The sequence below is a fragment of the Saccopteryx bilineata genome, chromosome 1, assembly GCF_036850765.1.
Source record: "Saccopteryx bilineata isolate mSacBil1 chromosome 1, mSacBil1_pri_phased_curated, whole genome shotgun sequence".
Classification (NCBI taxonomy): domain Eukaryota; kingdom Metazoa; phylum Chordata; class Mammalia; order Chiroptera; family Emballonuridae; genus Saccopteryx; species Saccopteryx bilineata.
Genome location: NC_089490.1, coordinates 228,388,602 through 228,411,384, shown reverse-complemented (window position 1 = coordinate 228,411,384; position 22,783 = coordinate 228,388,602). Strand labels below are relative to the sequence as shown.

At 42.8% G+C, this 22,783-nt stretch overlaps 1 protein-coding gene across 4 annotated transcripts in view; it reads right to left on the bottom strand.

Moving 5' to 3' along the window:
- TP53BP2 (tumor protein p53 binding protein 2) overlaps positions 1-22,783 on the bottom strand; it is a 50,925-nt gene that overhangs the window by 2,065 nt on the left and 26,077 nt on the right. For 3 of the 4 annotated variants that reach the window (XM_066237569.1, XM_066237570.1, XM_066237573.1), the window contains 14 exons: positions 22,343-22,425; positions 20,952-21,053; positions 18,915-19,089; positions 18,039-18,220; positions 17,532-17,696; positions 16,824-17,052; positions 15,506-15,613; positions 15,031-15,179; positions 13,892-14,354; positions 11,790-12,556; positions 9,096-9,233; positions 8,271-8,404; positions 5,186-5,352; positions 1,849-2,048 (listed from right to left, as the gene is read on the bottom strand). In XM_066237569.1, the coding sequence (XP_066093666.1) occupies positions 1,849-2,048; positions 5,186-5,352; positions 8,271-8,404; positions 9,096-9,233; positions 11,790-12,556; positions 13,892-14,354; positions 15,031-15,179; positions 15,506-15,613; positions 16,824-17,052; positions 17,532-17,696; positions 18,039-18,220; positions 18,915-19,089; positions 20,952-21,053; positions 22,343-22,425 (3,062 nt within the window). The remainder of the gene's footprint in view (positions 1-1,848; positions 2,049-5,185; positions 5,353-8,270; positions 8,405-9,095; positions 9,234-11,789; positions 12,557-13,891; positions 14,355-15,030; positions 15,180-15,505; positions 15,614-16,823; positions 17,053-17,531; positions 17,697-18,038; positions 18,221-18,914; positions 19,090-20,951; positions 21,054-22,342; positions 22,426-22,783) is intronic. The other variant, XM_066237578.1, reaches the window with a different exon arrangement.

The following is a 22,783-nucleotide window of genomic DNA, read 5'->3' as shown; positions in this document are numbered from 1 at the left end:
AAGAGTGAATCTTGGATGTAACAGAGGGAATCTGGTCATTTTTTAAAAATAAAACGTCGTTCAGACTTAAATATAAATAAAACGGAAATAATGTAAGTTATTTATTCTTTCTCTGTGGCCCGGGGGTTGGGGACCACTGATATAAAGGATTATTTTCCCTCTGAGGAACGATATTTAGCCAATGCAATTTTCTAAACTCATACCTAAACCTCTGACTAAAAATGCAACATTTATGCACTCTTTTTTAATTTCAAACAAACACAAAAAAATGTTGCATAGAGGCTGCTTCTATCCAGAAAAGATTTCCAAAAGACTAAGGATATTTAAACACTGGATTGAAATAAAAATCTTCGGTCCAGCCCATTGATTTCAGAACCTCTGAGCCACCCTTGTGAGGTAGCTCTGAGTCCTTTGCCAACTGCATTCACACTCGGGGCCCCTCTGTTAAAGAACTAAGACTCAAATGAGCAACTATGTAGTTCTCAGGTAGAGCTTTCCTCAGATAGGAGCCTGTAAAAGTCCAGGTGTTTGATGTTCGCTGGGGACAGAAAGTGGCTGCACAGACTCAACGTCTCTCTGGTGCTAAAGACGCAGCCCGGCACAAGGTGTGAGGACAGCCTCGTGTTTCTGCTGCACCCAGTAATGTATGAAAGGGCTCCGTGGCCTGATCCTCCCCTTTCATCAGTCCCTAGAACTGACATGGTCATCACGTGAAGGAACACTGCCTAGACCCCGACTCCTGTCTAGTAGTAAATATGCTCTCGCGCAGGCGGAGTCCGGGCAGCTGAGGTCACTGCCCCTGCACACTGGACAGACAACAATGGAGAAGGGAGAGTCAGGAGGGGAGACGCTGGTCACGATCCCGGCAGCAGGCCCGACACTGGAGTCATTTTAACCAGCTCGGCAGAAAGCTCTCATACAGAGCCTGGCTCGCGGCCTTGGGGTCAGGGAGAAGCTTTAAGTGGGCATAGGCATGTCTGTCCAAAAGCTGATGAAATACAACAGACCCATCTCCCTGCTGTATACCAAGCACCTGCTTCCCCTCAATCTTAGGAGGGATCTTCTCCAGCCTCCCCACCTCCTTCTGCTGCCCTGGCTACGCGGGTCTCAGGCTGCAGGGCACGTGGACAACGTGGGAGCCAGCTCTCCGCACCTGAACCTGCGTGCTGTGCCCACCCGCGGATTCGCCTTACTTCCTTCTGGCCAACAGGCTGTGCAAGCACTGTCCCTTTACGGGGTTATCTCAGTCCCTCAATCAACCATATCGCTCCCTCCCCCTCTCACACATCCAACGTGCCACAGCCCCTCTGCACACACACGGCAAAGAAGCCCAGGCAGAGCCTAAAAGGATGTTTCTCCATTCCTCTCCTCCGTCCAACCACACCCATACTCCTGAGAATCCACATCTGATGACAGCCCTCCCTTTGTGTGTTAACAGTTTATAATAGGCACTTTTGTAATACTATTTTCTTGGTTTTTATGAAACTTAAAATCAGTGGAGAAAGAACAAGGAATCCTGGCTTCAGGACCCTGTTCAAGCTCATGACCAGATGTGCAAATCTTGATGAAAACAAATTCGACATTACAAATGTCATAAGCTCAACGCCCGTCTACTTGTAAATGGAGACAGGAACCCTGGCCTCCAGGGCCTGGCAAACACAGAAATGTGCTATTAGTCATAAACAGAAATCACTGAAAATGTGGCTTTTAGTCTAAACCTAAGGCCATCAAAATTGTTAAATTCCACCTCTCATTAACAACGGACAGTCAGCTGCCCCGTGCCCACACCCTCAGCGGTTCTCACAAAGCCCCTGATACGTGTGGAACCGCGGTGTCAGGACAACGTACCCCAAGCAGGTTGCGCGGGACGTAGCCCTCCTTCTCGTTCAGGCGCACCCACCACCACTCGATCTCATCCTCGTCTTCCCTGCGGGTGACGGTCATGCAGTCTCCTTCCTTCATGAGCAGCTCGTCGTCATTCTGAGGTTCGTAATCCCAAAGGGCATAAATGACTCCTTTATTCATGATGCCCATTTTCTCCTGAACTCCTAAATTCAGGATGACAAGAAAGAGCAGCGAGTATGTAACTCGGAGTATACCGCCTTGAGTATGTTTAGTATATAGAACCAAAGGAGGGTACAGGGGTACACACCGGAACGTTAGAACTCACTCCACGAAACACCCCACACACAGTTTCCCGGGCAGGGAAAGGGCGGCGGCCGGAGAGCAGAGGGGACACCGGAAGACGAGTCACCCTGTGCTCCCAGCTCTAAAGAAGCTCGGCCAACAAACACCAGGGCACCTCTCAAGATGAGTCTGACCCGGTGCACAAACCACCGCAAGCCCAGGAATAAGAAAAGAACCGCTCCAGTCTAGAGCATTAAAAGAGTGACATACCCATCAATGTTCAACCTACTCTCAGGCATAACAACACGGAACTCTGGAAACATTCATTCTTTCCCTAAAACTCAGAGAGAAAAGCAGAGATCTGTGTCTATTAAGGTGGTCTCTATCGATTTCCAAGTGGGGAAGGATAAAAGAAAAAAATATACACTAGAATGCAGAATATGGTTAAGTATTTTAAACATGATAAAAAGTCTATATATACCCTGATTTATTAATGTCATCCCATTACCATTAATAAAAATTTATTTAAAAAAAAAGAATAATCAAAAAAAAAAGTCTATATACAGTCAACTCTGAAATAATGAGAATCCTAATTCTAAAAGGTAATGAAATCCACAAACCGGGGAGTGGGAAAACCCTCCCAAGTCCACTTTTCAGTGGAGTTAATATTGCCTAGTGTCACCTTCCTCCATCTCCGCTTTTCCCCCACAGGGCACTAAGGAGGAACAGGGGTCCTCATCGGGCAGGCGCAGAGGGGCAGGTGGTCGAGGAAAGGAATAAGGGAAGAAGGTCCCGAGCGATATGGACTTGACTATTATTCTTACCTGCATGGTTTTAGCAAAGCCGGGAGGACAGTTGCTTGCTTTAGAATAGAAAGATTTGTTCATCTTATGTGACCACTAACCTACTCATTAGAATATTATTATTCCAATATCAATTAATACGCAGTAGCACACTGTCTTATCTCTCATTTGGGGCAAAAATAAAACAAAAATGAAATTGTTCTTTTCAAAAAAGAGGCACTGTCAATCTAACAGGTCAGGTTTCTGCTAACAGGGACAAGTAAATGTCCAACTTTCCTGTTTAAGTAAGACATGCAAAGCAGGACAGCTAGACTCACATGGACAATGAGACTCGATATAACTATAATTCCACAGTGTTAATGCTGGCCTGACTCATCCTCTGCTTGGGCTAGGAATGGGAAGGGGGCAGGTGAGAAATTCTAGATACCTCAGTCTTCTCAAAACAACTTGAGCCTCATTTCCAAGAAATCATTAGGGATGGAAGAAAATTTCTCATCACTTTGCTATGATATTTACCAAACTAAGAGTTGACAAATTACTGCTTTCAAGAAAACGCACTCAGTATCGCTGGTCATTTGGGACACGCCAATTAAAGCCACAGTAAAGGACCATCCCAAATCCACTGCGGATCAGAGAGCCACGGAGCAGAAGGAACCCTGGGGTGCGCATCCCTGTGCCCTGGCGGCTCCACTTCCAGGCAGACACCAGCAGATACACACAGAAACGGCCACAGGAACAGTGTTTACCACTGAATGAACACACACACAGCCCGCTGGCCGTCAGGGGTAGAATGGAAAGATAAACGTGTTTGAGTCATAAAATGAAACAGCACAAGCACAGGGGAAGAAGGAGCTGCAGTGACACGCAACAACACGGATCAATCTCAAAACCGAGGGGAATGGAAAGGCCCGCCACAAACCCTGGTAGGATTTATTTCATAGAAAAGTCAAAAACAGGCAAAACTAAACAGGATTACAGGATGCATGTACAGGTGATATAACTATTTTTAAAAAGGGGATGAGAAAAATAAAATTCAAGGTAGCAGCCACCACAGACATAGGGCCTACATCAGGGTGGGACCCACATCGCAGCAGAAGAGTATTCCAACATAACGTTCTGTGTACTAAGCTGGACACACAGTATTCACTATTGTCAACCTGTTGTCATTACGTTTAAACTGTATGTCTATGTCAGCAGCACTCCCGGTATCCACCATTATTTCACAAATTCAAAAATTTCTGATCAGATGTCCCTAAGTGTTTCTAAAAATCATATTCCATACTTAAATAAACCTCAAAGGGTCCACTGCATTTAATGTAACCGAATACACATTAACATATCACATTAATTTTTAAAAATGTGAATATATCAAAAAGTTATTCTCTGATCCAGAGTTCAGAACATGAACAAAAAGTAATGGTAGACATCAACCATAGAAACTGACGGCTGAGATGAGAGCCCTGGAGGGTTGTGGGTCTTCCACTGATCCCTCGTTCTCGCCCAAGCCTGACACAGTGACACAGACCCCGCGGGACAGAGGGAACAGTTACTGATGGAGAACAGACCTAGTCCTAAATGTCAGCCTCTCCATCTGAGTGCCTGAGGGCTGTGGCATCCAGGACCTCTCCAACGCTCTCTCCCCATCTTAATTCCTCTTATGCGAAACTAAAAAGAAAAATGAACCTCAACTTCTAAGCCCTGTAAATGAAAAAATGTTCCTTGTAAATAAAAGAGCCATCCAACCTCTACCCACCTAAAACTTCCAGTCCTTTCTTCTCCAGGCACAGAGCTGATGGTCTCACTCAAAATCAAGGAAATAAAAGAGCCTAAAAATTAGCTCTAACATATGTGCTGCCTTTTTTTTTACTTTGTGATAAGTGTGATTTAGCAGGAAAACTCGGGTCCGCTAGGCTCTTACAGCACTGTATTTCCCTGGATCGTTGTGGGACGGGGGGTTCCACAGTAAAGTCTTAGTGGAGAATCTTTTGAAGATCAAAAGCCATGAAACCACCAAATCAGACCTGGCACCACTGTCCCATGTGGGTGGAAGATGTCCCCGACAACAGCTGTTGCCAGGTACACTCATGAAAGCTGCAGTCACAACTGTGATCCAAGGTGGCCCTATTTTCAATGCTCAAGACTGTGCAGAACACAAAAAAGGTTTTCCAAATAATAAAAATACTTCTCAATTTATACACTAGAGATGCAGGGTAAATTGATGGTGTGAGCGCTACATGTAAATCAAGACCACGCACCATACAGAAACTGAGAGCACTGGGTGTAGCCCTCCTCCATCTCCTCGCACTTGTCCGCAGCGGTCTGCATGTCGCTGTAGGTCATGGCAAACACGGCGGCGCCCGACTCCACCAGGAACTTACACACCTGAACGTTGTTACAGGAGGCGGCGCAGTGCAGTGGGGTCCTGTGGGGCAAGATGCAGCACAGACTAGAAATGCTCTTTTTAAATAGAACGGCACCTGCTATGATGAGGTATCCGTGAAGGAAGTTCTTCAGTCTATCATTACAAAGCCCTTTCTTCTGAAGTACCTCTTCAGTTTGTTTTTAAGTCAGTTACACACAGACATTTGAGCCCATCAGAGAAGAGTACTGGACCGCATGGGGCTACGGCGGTGGGGGCGGGGGTCGAGGAAATGAGGGGAAAGGACATGAGATTTGGGCAATAATCCACAACACAACAGGGTATTTAATTCGACATTCTGAAGCACCCAGCCTAGTTACTTCTGCCAGAGAGGACAACGGCCTTTCAATTAAAGATCTTCACTCAGAACATGCGCCTTCAAATGCCCAATATCATCACCAACTGGGACGGAATCAAGCTGCGCATAGAGAACTACCTTTAGTTAACATTTTTTGAAAATCCAAATAAAATTTATATTATCATTCTTTTTAAAAATGTTATTAATATTTTTATTTATTATTTTTAATTGAATTTCTTGGGATGCCATTGGTTAATAAAATTATACAGGTTGCAGCTGTAGAATCCTCTAATACATCATTGGTACACTACCTTGTGTTTGCCACCCCAAGTCAAGACTCCTTCCCTCACCATTTATCCCCCTTTTATCCTCTTCCATCTCTCTCCCTACTCCATTTCCCTCTTTAAATTTAATTTTAAAATTTTTTATCAATTAAATTCAGACCAGAAAAATGAGCGTGAAATACACACCCTTCATCTGTGTTAGGCCACTGCTCAGCGGGAAATGTTAATGCCGTTACCAATGCTCTTCAGCTTCTCAAATGTTTTATGATGTATTAGAAATAAGCCCAGATTAATATAAAATACACACATTTTAATCTATTCTGGGCAACAGGTGAGCAGGGACTCACTAATACCATTGTGAGACTCTCTCCAGCATCTCCAATGTTTACTATGTGTTACAAACAACCCCAGATTAGTAATAAACGTGGACGGAGGGCCAGTCCTGCTGCCCAAACTTGGAAGACGGGCTTGAGGATTTTCACCAGGCCCTAGAGTACGTAAGATTTCATTTCTTTATCCTTTCTTTCCTCCCCACTTCATTTAATTCCCCTTGGGTGCAGAGCTTTTAAAAAAAAAACTCCCCATCCCCAATCCAGAACATTATTATTAATAGTTTGGTGAATATTACTACAAAGTTTTAAAATTGTATGGCTTTATAATAGTGAAAAATTATATATAATCTAAGTTCCCAATATTAGGGAAGTAAGGACATTATGACACGTTAAGAATTTGTTTTGCACCCTGGCCAGATTGCTCAGTTGGTCAGAGCATCAACCCTTAGCACAGAGGTTGCCGGTTCGATCCCCAATCAGGACACAACAGGAACAGATTGATGTTCCTCTCTCTCTCTCTCCCTTCCTCTCTCACTAAATCAATAAATAAGAATTTAAAAAAAAATTTGTTTAGCAAGTTAAATCACAGAATTAGACTAAAATATCCCTATATGTATGAGCTTGAAGGAAATGCCCTCTGTGTGTACAGCTGGTCTTCTCTGATTCTCTGTTCTGTCCCTTCTCTACCATGGGCAATCATTTCTTTTATAAATACTTTTTAAAATTACAACCAAAATGCCTCTGCAAGTATTGTTTATAACAAACCAAAAAAAAAATTGAAAAACAATCTAAATGTTTAACAAGAGGGACAGTTACAACACATGAGCACAACAGTTATAGAATAGGAGGCTATTTTACATGTATGCAGATGTGTCTGACACGTGTGTACACACGTAGATTTGCTATTAGAGCTTAACTGCTTTCCGTATTAACAAAAACAAAGATTGTAAAATTAAAATACTTCAGTAAATATAGTGTGATTACATTTTAAAAATTCCTATATAGCAAAACCTAAATTTTTTGTTATCTTCTCCCCGAAAAGCATATTATTTAAAATTTTCAAAAAAAAAATAGCCTGACCAGGCAGTGGCGCAGTGGATAGAGCGTAGGACTGGGATGTGGAAGACCCAGGTTCGAGACCCCGAGGTCACCAGCTTGAATACGGGCTCATCTGGCTTGAGCAAAGCTCACCAGCTTGAGCCCAAGGTCGCTGGCTCGAACAAGGGGTTACTTGGTCTGCTGAAGGCCCGCGGTCAAGACACATATGAGAAAGTAATCAATGAAAACTAAGGTGTCCCAACAGGCAACTGATGATTGATGCTTCTCATCTCTCTCCATTCCTGTCTGTCTGTCCCTATCTGTCCCTCTCTCTGACTCACTCTCTGTCTCTGAAAAAAAAAATATATATATATAACTATCCATTCTATTACAGTTTTAGGGGTAACAGTAACTTATTTTGGTCTCCATTGTTATTCTTTAATAATGACCCATTATCCTATGAATAATATTCATCACTAATAACTCCTGTGTTTTATGCCCACAGCAGTTCCACAAAATGCTCCATGAAAAACAGATTCCATGGTCAAATAGATTAGGAAAGGATTATAAAGTATGATTTGTCCCCTCTTGGAGACACATAGGGACTTCAGTATATTGAAGACTCAGAGAAATTTCAGGGATTGGTCGCGGGGGGGAGAGACCTTGCTTAAATCAGCATTTTTCCAATTTGCTGAAGTGTGCTAATTATCTACGCACCACTTTGTGGCACTTATTTTTATTATTTAAATACTAAACTTTTCAAACTCCACCTGCTTCCAGAATGGGAGTGAGATGCCTGTTACATGAGGACATGTCATTTCCTCAAAAGCATGCCCCATGTTCTCCCTCTGGGTAACAGGTGGTGTGAGGACACACGATACTCTCCCTCCCACGGGTGGGCCGCACGCTCTCTTCTTGCCCACGCCGCAGCACAGTTCAAGTGTGAGTGGCGCGTCAAGGGCATCTTACCACCCGTCACTGTCAGCAGCATTTACATTCACCCCGAACTGCACCAGGAACTTCACTATTTCCGTGTGACCAGCACACACGGCGTTGTGGAGGGCTGTGATGCCTTCATCATTAGGCAGGCTTGGGTCATCCACCTAGAACACCAATAAGAAGGAAGATCGTTACCCAAGTTCCCTGACACCTGAACTGTCACTGTTTACTCGCTCTTTGGGACCATGAGAACAGAAATAGACTTGTGGTTTGTTTTTTTAAATCATAATTAAAACCTACAGGAGCCAGGGAAACTATACCTAGAACAATTTTAGAAATAAGACAGATGAAATAGCCACATTAAGTAGGCACTTACTATAAAAAGGTTTTTTAAAAACTGAAGAACCAAAAACTATATCGTTATATTCACTTTTGTTTATCCTCCAACATCCCACCACAAATTAGTGTCTAAGTAGAAGTGACATTTTCCATGGAAAGGAAAAAGGTCAACTAAAAATATTTTAAATAGCAAGCTTCTTAAAGTAGGGACATTTGTAATTTAACACTATCTAGTGTAAATCCCTACATGAGCAATTGTTAAATAAGAGATCTAATGATCTCCCTGAGAGAGGACCCCAGAGAAAACTGACCTTATCCGTTATCAAAAATTTTATAATCACAACGTTAGAACAGCAGTCTGTTCAGGAGCAAGCTCATGAGTTTCCCTCCACAACCCCACCTCCCCCAAGAGAAAATTTAAAAATACAATTTCTCTATTATAGCCTTCTGATGAGAGATTCAAAACAAACTATAATACTAAGGTTGTGTTTTAAAAACTGACTAATTCAATTATACCTCATAAATAATCCTCTGCACAAGGTCAAATTCTCCCTCCAAAGATGAATCTAGAAGTAAAGCGAGGGGGTTGAACTTCACCCTCATTCCATGAGCAATTCGCTCAGAACCAGTTTTACGTAGGTTTGTCCTTTTGCCCTGCAGAAGAAATGGATGGAAAATTAGGACCCTTGTCTAAGCAAGAGACTAACAACAAAAGGGGAGGAATAATATCTCAACTGAGTTGGTAAAAGACATTTGAAAAATATACATTTAAATACTTTCTATTAAAGTATAATGTTTAGAAAAGTATATAAATCATAATAGCTTAATAAATATACCCATCTAACAAAGTGGAAAGAACTTAATTTTTTGAAACCTAGTGAATACATCTGGCCTTCCATTATAGTATGACTGAGCCAAGAGGATACTCTCCAATGACCTGTAGGCTAGTTTTCTGACAGGTATCAAAACTAGCCACGACTGGTCTTCAAATAACCTACCTAATATATAGCAGAGCAAACCCCCGTGGTTAAATTGAGCAACAGCACAATTCAGAATTGTAACAGCTAACATTTACTGACTGACTATTCATTTTTCCTCACAAAAACACTATTATCCTATCTTAGAGATAAGAAAATTAGGATACATGTCAGTAAACAGCAGAGGTAAAATTCAAATTTAAGTAATCTGGCTGCTCTGAAATCCTTCCTTTTAGCTATTTCACAACATAATGTGTCCTTTGTAGGGAAAACATATAAGGTAAATAATAAAGATTAGTCTGTCTTATATACACCAAGGAGAAATCCTGCCAGCTTAGTGTTATCGATATTTTATATTAAAACTTTACCTATACTCTAAAAACATGAGAAAATTAATCAAGTCTTTCTACATTTTTACATCAGGCTTTAAAAAACAAGGCAAAATTGTTAAGACTAGATCTAACAACCTATAAAACAGGCTTCTTAAACACATCCAACAAAGTAGAAATGTTTCCTCAGGCATGACATACTACACATATTCTATTTCATTTCAGATGGGAAACGACCGAGTTCTGAAAAATAGGAAGTGGTAATCAATATACCTCACAGATGTGCAATGGCTAAAATGTTCATTGGAAAAAAGAAGTATAAACATGACACAGCTGTGACAATACAACTCAGGACACCCCGCACACCCATTTTCAAATAAAGTGTGTGGCAGTGGCTTCTATTTTACTTACACTAAAAAGGAAAAAGTAAGTCACCTTCCTAGCAAGAGAATAACAGAATCCTAAAAAGAAAGTATGAGTTTTGGGCCCTGGCCTGGTAGCTCAGAGAACAGTGCCAAGGTTGCAGGTTTCATCCCCAGTCAAGGCACATACAAGAATCAACCAATGACGGCATGAAGTGGAATAGCAAATCAATGTTTTTTCTGTCTGTCTCTATATTTCTCTCTTCCTCTCTCTCTAAAACTTAATTAAAAAATTAAAAAGTATGAGTTCTTTCCTTTCTCCTCTTTGAAAGTATAAATTATTTTGACACAACAAAAAGAGAGGAAATAAAAATAGATGTTAAAACTTCTTTCTTCTTTTCTCATATTTAACACTCAAATGCAGACAATCAAACCTCAGATCTTAAAAGGCATAGAGCTGTATAAAAAGTGTTAATCTCTACTTCAGAATGTTTTTTTCCTAGACTCCAATGTTTACTATATAAAACTTTTAAGCAAATGTTTACTGTAACCAGGAGCTAAATTCAGCAACTCTGGATAATTACTGTCTTTGAATCACATATAAAAAATATAATAGGAATCAAACATACATAGCCCTTTTTCAAAAATCCTTACAATATGCTATTTTGCTTTTGACCAGGTTTTAAAAATTCATAGCTTGGCAATCTATTGAAACAAAATGACTTCAAATTACACTTTGAAAAAGACAACCTTATTTACAGGTAATCTGGGATTTTTATCTTTTCTTATCTGCTTCAAAGTGACGTGATACACTTCCAAAACAAAAGCTGCATTTGGAAGGCATGTGGAGGCACGTCTTAGTCAAAACACACAGCTTTGGAATAACTTGGAAACCTTAGGGATGATGTACTTCACACTATGTTGAAGGTGAAGAAGAGGCTATGGAGGTGTCTACCCAGCCTGCACTCATTTCACCCAGAAGCCCTCCAATTTTATCAGTGTTAGAAGTTTGAAGGTCTGCCTGCACGTTGCGTTAAAAATCAACTTCATCATTAGAAAAAGAAAAGTCTGAAAGAGTGCTATCACCAGCGACAGAAGCTGAACCGTCTGCCTGATTTCACAGAGCTACCCTAGTGACTGGAAGTTTCAAATTTAGAACTTCTTTCTCATTGATAGCCGAGTGCTGCTTCACCAGTACACGACATTGCCAGGAGAAGAAACAGCAAACACAGTGTTTACAGGTAAGAAGAAAACTGTTTCCTTCACAAAAAAAGGGGAGGGGGGTTTCTTCTGAAAAACCAAAATGTACTTCGTATCGAGCATATTAAATTTTGACATTTATAAGATCTACTCTGTGCCAAAGAAAGTATAAAATAAAAAAGCAAACTGCAGGACACATTAACTACAACAGGCAATTTAAACACAAATCTTCCTTTACAAATGGCTGTAAGTATTTGCTGGTGTTTCACTGAGTTCTGACAATTAACCACCTAGAAGCATGACAAGGCCCGTAAACCGATCCTGAGACAGCACATTACTCACCGGAGGCAGAGAGCCCTGCCCGGTAATCTCAGGAGGACGCATGCTCCCGGAGTCTTCCCCTGGGCCCTCGGGCTCCCCTGAGGGGTAGGGCGGTGGCGGGTAAGGGGGATACTCCTCCAGGTATATTTCCAGCAAATGGGGAGCCTCTGGGTTTGGTTCTTCCACATTAGTCTGGAAATTCGGGCTGGTGTCCAGGATGCCTTCAGGCACATAGTCAGGGTCAGGAGCAGCGGCTGGCACGTCGCTGTTCTCTGCGCCGGCATTCTCAGCTTCCTCTGGCGGCACCGGCTCCGGAACCACCTCCTGCTCTGGCTCCGCATGTTCATACGGATTCTGGATCTCCACTGGGCTTTCTGAGCCGGCAGGCACGGGGGCCGACTTGGATGGGTAGGATGGCACAGAGATGGTCTCCATGGCAGCAATGGTGGTCCTCTGATACAAAAGTTTCTGGATGTTCGGCCCGTTGGGGCCCTCCGGCTCCGTAATGGAGCTCCGCTTCTTCAGCGGCCGCGGAGCATTAGAAAGCTTCTTCCGCAGAGCCTCCAGGTCAGCATCACTCTGGTTTCGGTACGGATGTGACAGGAACGGCAGCAGTTTGGTCGGGCTGAGCGGCCGCGGAATCCTCTCATGTTCATGGCTCTCCTGCACGGAAGGAACAGGCTCTGCTTCCGGCTCTGGACCACCGGGCCGGCCCGGGCAGCTGGAATAAATGTTGTCTGGGTGCTGCTGCAGGTTCTGGGCAGCGGCGATCACAGGCTTGCCGTAGACTAGTTGGAAGTGGGAAAAAGGCTCTGATTAATATTAACTAAACAAAACTGTCAGGTAACAGAGCTAACAATAACCAAAGCCTCTCTTAACTTCAGAATTACTACATAATACCCTTTCCTACAACTAATTTTTTAAAATAACAAATGGCAAAGCAAGGCTACATCTTTGCCTAATAAACTTATTCACAGAATCAAAATCCCTCCTAAAATGGTAACATGTACCATTATTTTATTCACCAAAAAGAAAGAAAATGCTACCAATAATCATTGTAAGAAATCACTGACTGTAGCATCCAAATTTAAAATGCCAAAATGTAAAAGAAATTGACAGCAATGACAAACTGGGAATTCTTTCACATGCCCAAATTAAAACAAAACATGTACTATACCCTTTTTCATAATTTTCAAAAGTAAATCTATGTGAGAAATCAAATTTGGCTTACAAAATTATTAAGAACACTTACATTTACCAAAACTATTCCCCTTAACATTCCGATTATATCAAAATTATCTAATCCGACTATCCCCAAAATTACTATACTAGCCGTTTTCACTAAGACCCATAGCAAGAATAAGATGTAGCACATATATTAATCTTTGCTGTTAACTATGACATTTTAGGCCACAATTCCATGCTTCTTTCACAACTAAAAGGCCATTTTCTTTCCATTCAAATATGGTGAATTTCACTCCAGTCTTACCAACTATTGAATGACTCTTAGAAAGAACCAACAAATGACCCGATTATGTATGTTTAACAAAGTCATCTGTGTGTGTGTTTATATTTAGTGGTTGTGCCATTAGAACAACTTAAAATATAGTAGAGAAGGTTATTTATTTATTTTTTTTGAGAAGGTTATTTCTTAAAAATCACCTCCCCTTCAGCAACTGTCCAATCGTCCAGACACTAAGAAAACACCTGGTCAAACCTATGAACACAGCCTTCTGCATGCTATTAGCTGTGGGCCTCCATGTCCCAGTCCCCCAGAGCTCCTGCATCTCGGCTCTGAAGCTCATGAGACCCTGGGATACAGGTGCCACAGGTAACTACAAGGGCGGAAGGTTATCTCTTTCCTATCAGTTTCACTCCTCTATTTCATTCACTGATTTTATCACAGTATTTCAATTTTCATCTATTATTGTTGGTGCTCACTGCAGCAGCTGACATTTAGCAGAACTCAAATTTTAAACTGTCAATTAAGACCAGAAGCCACAATTAAACAAAACTCTCAGAACAAAAGCATCACATGGGGACAAGTCATTTAGGTTACCAACAGATGCCAGTGCTGGTGGGGACATCATCTATGAGGGTGAAAATGAGACGAAGAACCTCACCACTCGAGAAGTACGGCCCTCTGGGATGCGTCTTGGTCAAGGCATTCTGCACTGCCTGCTGGAAGTTCTTCCCGGGGGCCTGTTGCTGGGTGTACATGGAGTAGATGGAGCTGGCTGCCACGGTCTGGGGCTTCCTGAAGGCGGGAAGGAGGGCGTCTTTGGACGGCTGCGGAGTGAAGGGCCGGACCGCGGCAGCAGGTGGACTTTCTTGCTTAGAACCTGGAATGAAGGTTTGGTCTGGGCCCCCCGATGGCATGCTGGGAGCCAGCAGGACCCTCTGCTGAGGACCTGCTGTTTTGGGTTTATTTCCCATGGCTGCGACAGCTGTCGACAACTGCTGAGGATTTCCATCAGGCTTAACATCTGACAGGGACTGATTCGTTTGTCCAAAATAAGGCAAATTAATCTGTTTGGGTTTTGATGGAACGGGAGGCGGTACTTTCACCACATTTTTGTTTGCAGCCTGTAAGACACACACATACAAAAAGCCAGTAAAAAATATTACATAACTGCGTATATGTGATGTTCTGGACAATCTAATTGCACAAATGTGAGCAAACACTGAAAATGCCAGCCCTGCATTTTTAAATCATTCGAATTTCAGTTTTAAATCTCTAAACTGAATCCCACTTCCCAGGGCCTTCAGTTCCACAGTACAATCCCCACCGTGCACGCTACAACCTCCTATCCAGGCAGCTCTCAGCGTCCACGGTCGAATTTCTCACTGCCTTCCCATGTTCACAGAGGGCATCAATCCAGAAAACCATTCTTATTCACTGGAACATGCAGTATAGGCCACTGTGGTTCAGAAACACCTATCTTGGAGCATGTGCTCATAACCTGGTTGTCAAAGGCTGCAAACCTAACAGGAGAGTCACCATCAAATCATCTGACATAAACTCAGCCCCAGATTTTGAAGGAACAAGGAATAAGGAGCAGCACACATTCGATGTCCTTTGATGCACTCATACTGTTAGGAAATTACACAAACTACTTAAAGCAAGTATGTCAGTCATTCCCTAATACTGTGTGACACAGAACTCAAAACAACTGAATGATGTTATATAACCTTCCAGATGTATATTTAACAACACATTTAGAAAGACCAGTGAATTTTAGGACTGGACCCTACCCCATACCTGGGCATCCCGTAAGATGTCTTCACTGCTCTGGTTCTTCCTCAGCACCCCAAAGGGGGGCGGGGCGGCGGCCTGATCCACCGTGTCAAACATCGAAAAGGGACGGACTTTCTTCTCCTTCTCCCTCAGTGGAACCTCCCCATCGTCCGCTGAACAAGAAAGAAATAAAACCCACACTGATATCCCAACTGTTTGCAACAGAATTTCTTATGCACGCATAAGTTTTTCTCTCCTCAATCCTTTCAAAACCCTGTACCCACTAAACATTTTCCTATTTTTAAATTAAGATGATTAAAGGAGAACCCTAATACAACAGTGCTGGGAGTATTTTAATTCCCTGGCTAACTAAAGGTGCTATACAAATAAATAAAGTCCCTGGTTTTAACACACTAGAAAACAATCTAAAAAAGAAGAATACACGCCCCTTTTAGACAATCAGAACAGAACGTTCGGGAGCAACAGGAACAACCCTCACCTTGGTCTGGGACAGCCCCAGAGCTTTTCGACCCGGAGGCGGAGGCTTGGCTTGGAAAAAGATCTGCATTCGGACTCCAATCAGGGCCAAGTGAATGGATTTTAGAGCCTAGGACGCAGAAAAGCGGCAACAATAACCCAGCATTCTGAAGAGAGTTTTCATGGTTCATTTTGCTGCTCAAAAGTGTAATGTCTAAAATAACAGCTTTACATTTCAGATTCACAACCATCCCAATGAAGTTATTTGGAGAATACTAGATTTCGTATTTCTAATTTAAGATTCCCCCCTTCCTCAAACAACTTAAAACTAATGGTGGCAAACAGAAAGTCTGCCAACAAGGACACATTACTCTTCGCTAGGTAACAAAGTGTCACCCTCACACACAGAAAATGATTTCTAATTTAGCAGACCAAGGGCTGGACTGTAAGGTGTGCCTTACATAACAACACTGTAAGTATACATGCACTACAAAAAGACAACCGGCAAAAACACAGAAATTAACCCATGACTTCAACTAGTCTTGCCCAGATCAGTATATTCGAGTTTTTTCTACACTAATATTTCAGTTTCAAAGCTTTTATTTTTCCTTACAGAAACAAAGGCACCTCTACATTGCTTCACAGTGCTAATTACAGCAAAATAATCATTTTAGAGTCAACAAATGTTTGCACATGATAGTGGTTAGGGAAAAAACAATACTGGCTGTTATTTTTCTCTTCCATGTGTCAGAAGAATGTGCCCACCCTGCTTTTCCTACATTTCTCCCTTCATTTTTACTATTACAAGACTCCGGCTTGCACTTCTGCACGCATCTGAGGACGACCCAGAATGCAAAGACAACTAACACAGGAGTCTCTGCTGGTCTCACTTTATCTCCCAACATGTTTACCTTTATTCTAAAAATTACCAGCCGGCAAAGTCTCAAGCATAAGCACATCTGAATATAAATATCACTTATCAACAGAGTGGACTCATTGCCACATGCCCTGCAAAGACGACACCATTAACTACACATACAGTGTTTTTACACAAAAAAGAAAAGGGCTCAAGTTACTAACATCTGATCACAACTGCTTATTCACAGAAGGAATTCAAAAACTCAGATCTGCAAAAATATTACATTCTATTACACTTCCAGAATAGAAATTACTTAGTGTTAAGAAACTTACTGTGCTAATGAAGAATACAAGGAGACTCTTAGAATTTAAATATGAACCGGGATAGAAAGACATTTTTTTAAACCCCAAACTTGGAAAAACACAATGGTGAGGACAGAGGAACGATGCTGCGGAAGGACACGAACATGACTTGTTTTCACCTTTAGTTTGTGAAGCGGCCCCGGATCTCATGTTGGGCAGTGTGTGCACTTTCATGGGCACCTCCGCAGGCTGCATGGTCAAGGTCCCATCGGGCAGAGCTGGCTTCACCAGAAGCTCAGGTCTGGAGGGCATCCGGGGCATGGTAGACGACTGGATGTAGGGACCGACGGCCGCCACGCGACTCGGTGCTGACGCGCCTGGCTGAGGCAGGTTCCCATCAGGTGAGACCTCAGGAGAAAGCACAGAGCGTTAGTATTACAAGTCAGCACTAGCCATACAATCTACTAGAAACATCCCAAACAAAAACAGTGCTCAACGAACTCTCCCCCATACTTTATCGTAAGTATTAGAAAGAAAACCAGAGCCACATAGGTAATAACATTAACAAGCAGAACAGTGGATCATCCCTGAGCAGCTATGAGCACTGTTTCTCTACAGAGGACATGCTGGGGACTGACTGGAAAGACACTGCTACGATAATTGGCCTCGCTGGGCGGGGCACTCCCCCCCCCGGCTCCGCCCCCGCCTGCCCCCCCCCACAGAGCAGCCCACTCATTGGAAGGTTCTGGCCTCACTGGGCGGGGCACCTCCCCCCACCCCCCCACCCCCCACCCCCCACCCCCACCCCCCCCACCCCCCCCCCACCCCCCACCCCCACCCCCCCCACCCCCCCCCCACCCCCGCCCGGGACAGAGCAGCCCACTCACTGGAAGGTTCTCCTTCTGCTGCAGGGCTGCCTTCTTCTTCCACAGCCGGTCCCTCAGTTCATTCACACGCTTATCCATGACCGCCACCTCTGAATTGCGCTTATTCAAACACTCCCTCTGTTGTTGCAGCTTGGCATTCTGCTCCTGATTCAGTTTGTTTCTTAACTGAATAAAACATGGGGAAACAAAAAAAGGTAGCCAAGGAGGAGGGAAAAAAAATTCTCACATACAGAGTCACATGGTGAACTATTATATAATTTCTAACAGGGTACAGTCCCTCCTCACTTCTTGTCGCAAGGTTTAAAGTTAAGTGTTAGACCACCAGTTGTGGTTCTGAGGAATGCCACGGATTTCCTGTGCAAGGGACTATGAAGTTTATTCTGGATGTTTTGAGGTGTAGGTCTCCCTCCCCTCCACGCCCTTTAAGGGAAAGACACAAAACCCAGCACTTCCTGCCGCTTAGAAGGACAGCTCTGCACTCCTGGGAATGGGGGACCCCTGGCTTACTTGCAGCTCCTTGTACAGCCTATCGAGCTCAGCCACGGCGGACTGGTTGTCATGGTGACCGTCGATCCGGCCGTTCTTGAGCATCTCGAGCTGCCGCGTAAGCTCCTCCACTTTGGACACAGCCAGGACGAGCTCCCTCTGCTTCTGCTGGAACAGACTGTTCATCTGCTCAATCTCCTCCACTAGGGCAAAAAGGGGAAAGCTGCAGTCACTGAAAAGAACACTGAGGACAGGCCACTTTCCAGGTGACTTCCCAGGCAACCAGGCTTCACAGTGAACTTACTCGTGAAAAGTACAAGAATCTTCCAGGCATGACCCAGAGCCAACCTATTTCTTTTGGGAGCAACTGAAATCAACAGGGACATCTCTACATATCTGTACCTCATTCTGAATGGACTTTCAGCAAAAATTATATGATGAATATAAACATTAAACTCCATTTTTTTTAGACGTCTTAAACCTCAGTTTTATAGTGGTGGACAAAGCTTTTAAGTCACTAAAATTTAAATTTAAATGAACTTATAATAATAGATGGGGCTGTTATATGACTAGAAACCCCTGCCTTCATTTACTTCTCAGTCAAAATATATTTTGGAGAGAAAACAAACTACTATTACATTTTCCAAAGGTAACTTTAGAACCTTGTCTAAACATTCAACGGCTGAATTCCACTCAGGGAAACCAGCAGCACTGAAACTACAGTGACTTATACTTGCAAAAAATTCTTTTAAAGTTATTGACATACAAAGTCTCGTCTTATTCTTCCTTACTAGGAATCTACATAAACCTCCTACTCCACGGAGGAATCTACATAAATGCTTCCTCACACCCCAGCATTCGTGCAGCCTTCGGCACTGAGACAAACAGACAACTCACCGAGCTTCCCATTGCTGAGTCTCTTCTGCTCCACGTGGCCTTTAAGGGCTCTCACTTTTTTCAGCTTTGCTTCCTGATTCTCGGCTATTTCTTTGAGCCTCTTAAGCTTCTCCTGCTCGGCCGCCTGTTGCTGTTGACGCTGATCTTGCTGTTTCAGAAACTTTAAGCGCTGCTCCTAGAGATAAAAGCCATCATCAGGGGCTACCATTTTGAGCAGGGAGCCCACTGACCCAAAACTGATCAAACCAGAACCCCGAGATGCCGAAGTTGAGGTGCACTGGCTGCCCTGTTCTGTGTCCTCGACATGGACATCAGAACCACCTTGGAGGCTTGTTAAAAACAGGCGCTGCTGGGCCCAACCCCAGAATCTCTTAGGGCTAAGATCCAGAAATAGGTATTTTTAGTTCAAGTGGCTCTTATGCAGCAAGCAATCAGAGAACCATGAACCAGTTTTCATGAAGTGCGGCTACAATTGTAAGAAGGAGCTCATAAAGAGATGGGAGGCAGTCTAAGAAAGTTGTTAAAGGATAAGCTTTGGAGTAAACTGGGAGTCAGACCTGAGCTCTGCAACTTTTTGGAGATGAGACTTTGGGCGACTTACATAAGCTCTCGGATTACACCGATCTATGTCTTTAACTAGGAAATGTATGATCAATAATCACTACTCAGGGGGCCACGTGAGCATTAAATGAAATGTGACTCTCTCTGTACCTCAGAGTTAACATGCACTCAGTGAATGCACTTAGAAAAGGGCCAGAGCATTATTTGCCACCTTTAGAAAACTGCATTATGCAACTTAAAATTTCATTTCTTTTACATTAAAAATTTCAAGTAAAACTGAGAGGTAGAAGTATACATGATGTATTAAAAGAGTAAACTTCTCAAATTAACATGTCTCAAACATATATAACACAGAAATGGTTTCAAAATAAGACCCTAAGGCTGGTACTTTCTTCTGTTAATCTTGTTATTTTATTTATGTCTCTGCTCAAGGACTGAGACCCTCACAGCGTGGCCTGGGAGCTTGAGAAACCCTGATTTACTGAAGTCGTTGGTGATTTGTGTGCACATTAAGGTCTGAGAAGCAACAAGACACGTGATTCTGACAGTCTTTGCCTGCGTGCAGAGGAAGGCTAAGGAAGTCCCCACGGAAGGCACGAGGCTTGTGGGAGGCCTTCCAGAATCCTGGCTGTTACTTCAAAGCCCTGCTGGGTAACTTGAGGTCAAACCAGCAACAGTTGACTCCTGCTCCAGTGAACTTATAGTCACTGAAGGACTGCTCAGTTGCACATACTGAGTGTTTAGACCAAGAGGCTGGCAAACTACAGCCCGCAGGCAAAGCCCAGTTCCTATATGCCTCTCTAAGTACAGCTCCACAGGCCTGCAGCCACACCCACTGGCTGTCCCGCTGCCACGACTGCTTTCTTGCTACCACTGCCGAGTTGAGATGGCACAACCTGCAAAGACCGGAAGATTCACTCCCCAACCCTACCCAGAGGAACTCTGCTGGCATCTGGTCCACACTAGAAGCCTGTGGCTGGCGGAGAGGCAGCAATGAGACTGGTTCTGATAGTCACGGGGAAGCTTCTTGTATCTCGCTTGTTCAAGGTCAGGATTGGGATTAGTTTGTGGGTGGAGAATGTCCCCAAATAAAGGCATGCAGCTTGTTGAGACAGAAGGGGACAGTGTTAGCATGAGCAGATTTAAAGTTCCTCTTGCTGAAGCCATGATTCAGGACCAGATTAGCCCAGAGAAGTTCCTACCAGCCAAGTTCAAGAGCTCTTTATACCTTCCCTCTTTTGCTGACACCCAACACAGCTTGGTCACTTGATAAGAATCAGGGGTCAGGAATATCTTGGGGTATTTTCAGGGTTTCTACAAAATGCGATAAAGGAAGAACCCCAAACCAAGCGAGTCTGGGGTTCAGAGGACACATTCCTGTCTGGGAGGCAAGCGGCTTGATACCAAGGGTGCATGCAGGCAGCTCTGCACCCCCACTGACCGCAGTGCCTGTCAGCCTCCTCAAACAGACAGTACCTTGGTAGCCAGCATCTGCTGCTGGGCCTCAATCTGCTGCTGCTGGCGAGATGCCATCTCCTGAAGTTCAGCAAGAGTCAGATCCATCCTCGGGCTATTAACCTGCAAACAGAAAACACAAACCCTCCACTGACTCTAAAATGACCACGGGGACGTCTCCCTCGGAGGTCTATGAAAGCTGAATATGAGCTTCACCTGAACCAATCTGGTCAAAACGAGCCATTTCTCTCCTGTAATATTAAAGAGACCATTGACTTTTATATCAACACCCCCACGTTGACTCATTCAGTTAAGATGTTAACTGAAAGGAAGAAGTTAAGCTGTCATTCACTTAGAGACAACATAACCATCTGGGAAGAAAATTATATGGAATCTGTGTAAAAAAAAAACCAAAAAACTACCAGAACAATAAATTACTTAACAATATTGCAGAATTTAAAAAATCAACATGCAAAAAAAAATCATATTTCTATATATTAGCAAAACTAGAAATTAAAAATAAATGTAAATACCACTTGCAATGGCATAAAAAATATAAAGTTGTTAGGAATAAATTTAACAGAAGATATGCAAGGCCCATAGACTGAAAACTTCAAATCACTGCTGAGAAAAAGACCTAAACAAATGAAGAGATACATCCTGGTGTCATGAATTGAAAAGCCCAATACTGTCAAGACTGCAATTCTTCCCAAACTGACCTATAGATTCAACAGAATCCCAACCAATATTCCAGCAGGCTTTTTTTTATAAACTGACCAGCGTATTCTAAAATTCCATATGAAAATACAAAGAATCTAGAATAGCCAAAACAACTCTAACAAGACTACCCAACTTTAAGACTTAAAATGTTTTGTACGCTGTGGTGCTGACATCAAGATAAACAGATCAATGGAACAGAAGAGTACAGAAATAGACCCGCACATGAGGGGCAATTGATTTTAGACAAAGGTGACAATGGGTGGAGAAAGAATAGTCTTTCAACAAACAGCTTATACAACTGGAGAGCCATATATATAAAAAAAAAAAATGAACTCTCATACCACATGCAAATGTTAACTCAAAGTGGTGTAAAGGTACCCCACAGACTCTTGATAACATTCATATGCAACAGCAAAAGCACAAATATATAATTTTCCATTTTTCTTGAAGCATTACAGCAACAAACAAAATGACTCAAAAACAAATACTTCCTCACACATGGTCTACATTTGTTTTGTTCTGAATCTGTGGTATATTCAGCATCTAACTTCTTTCAATAGTCAGTGTTGTAGAGACCATTAAAATTGTTTCAATGAAGTAAATATAACCTTTTAAAAAATGGCCACCTTAATAACCCATTGAATAACAAAGTAACAATGATACACTCGGCACTTATAAAAACGATCACTTACCCCGTTCTCCTTCCGTCGATGGTCAACAGGACCTTTGACACCATTTCTTTTTAAAGTTGGATCCTGAGACCTTGGTCCACTCACTAAGCACAAAATTCAAAAACTCTGTATTAAACCAGAGTTGACAGATATCCGAAGTGTCAGTTCATTTCTTAATTCTGTAATTCCTGCCCTTCGAAATTTTAAGTTGAAAATAAATATTTCCTAACAGTAATGACATTAAGCTCTCATAACTCAGCCTGTTTTTACAAAACCTTACTTGGAACAGTGACTAGTGAGCTACAGAAAATACCATCGTTATATTCCCTAGGAAAGCCACCTGATTCCGAGACCAGAGGAGGAAAAAGTAACAAACTAAATGTACTTCTGACTATGAGTAATTCACACCATTTACTTATAGGAACTCTTCCTAGTTCCCATTTAGCTACTCAGTAGTAAAAC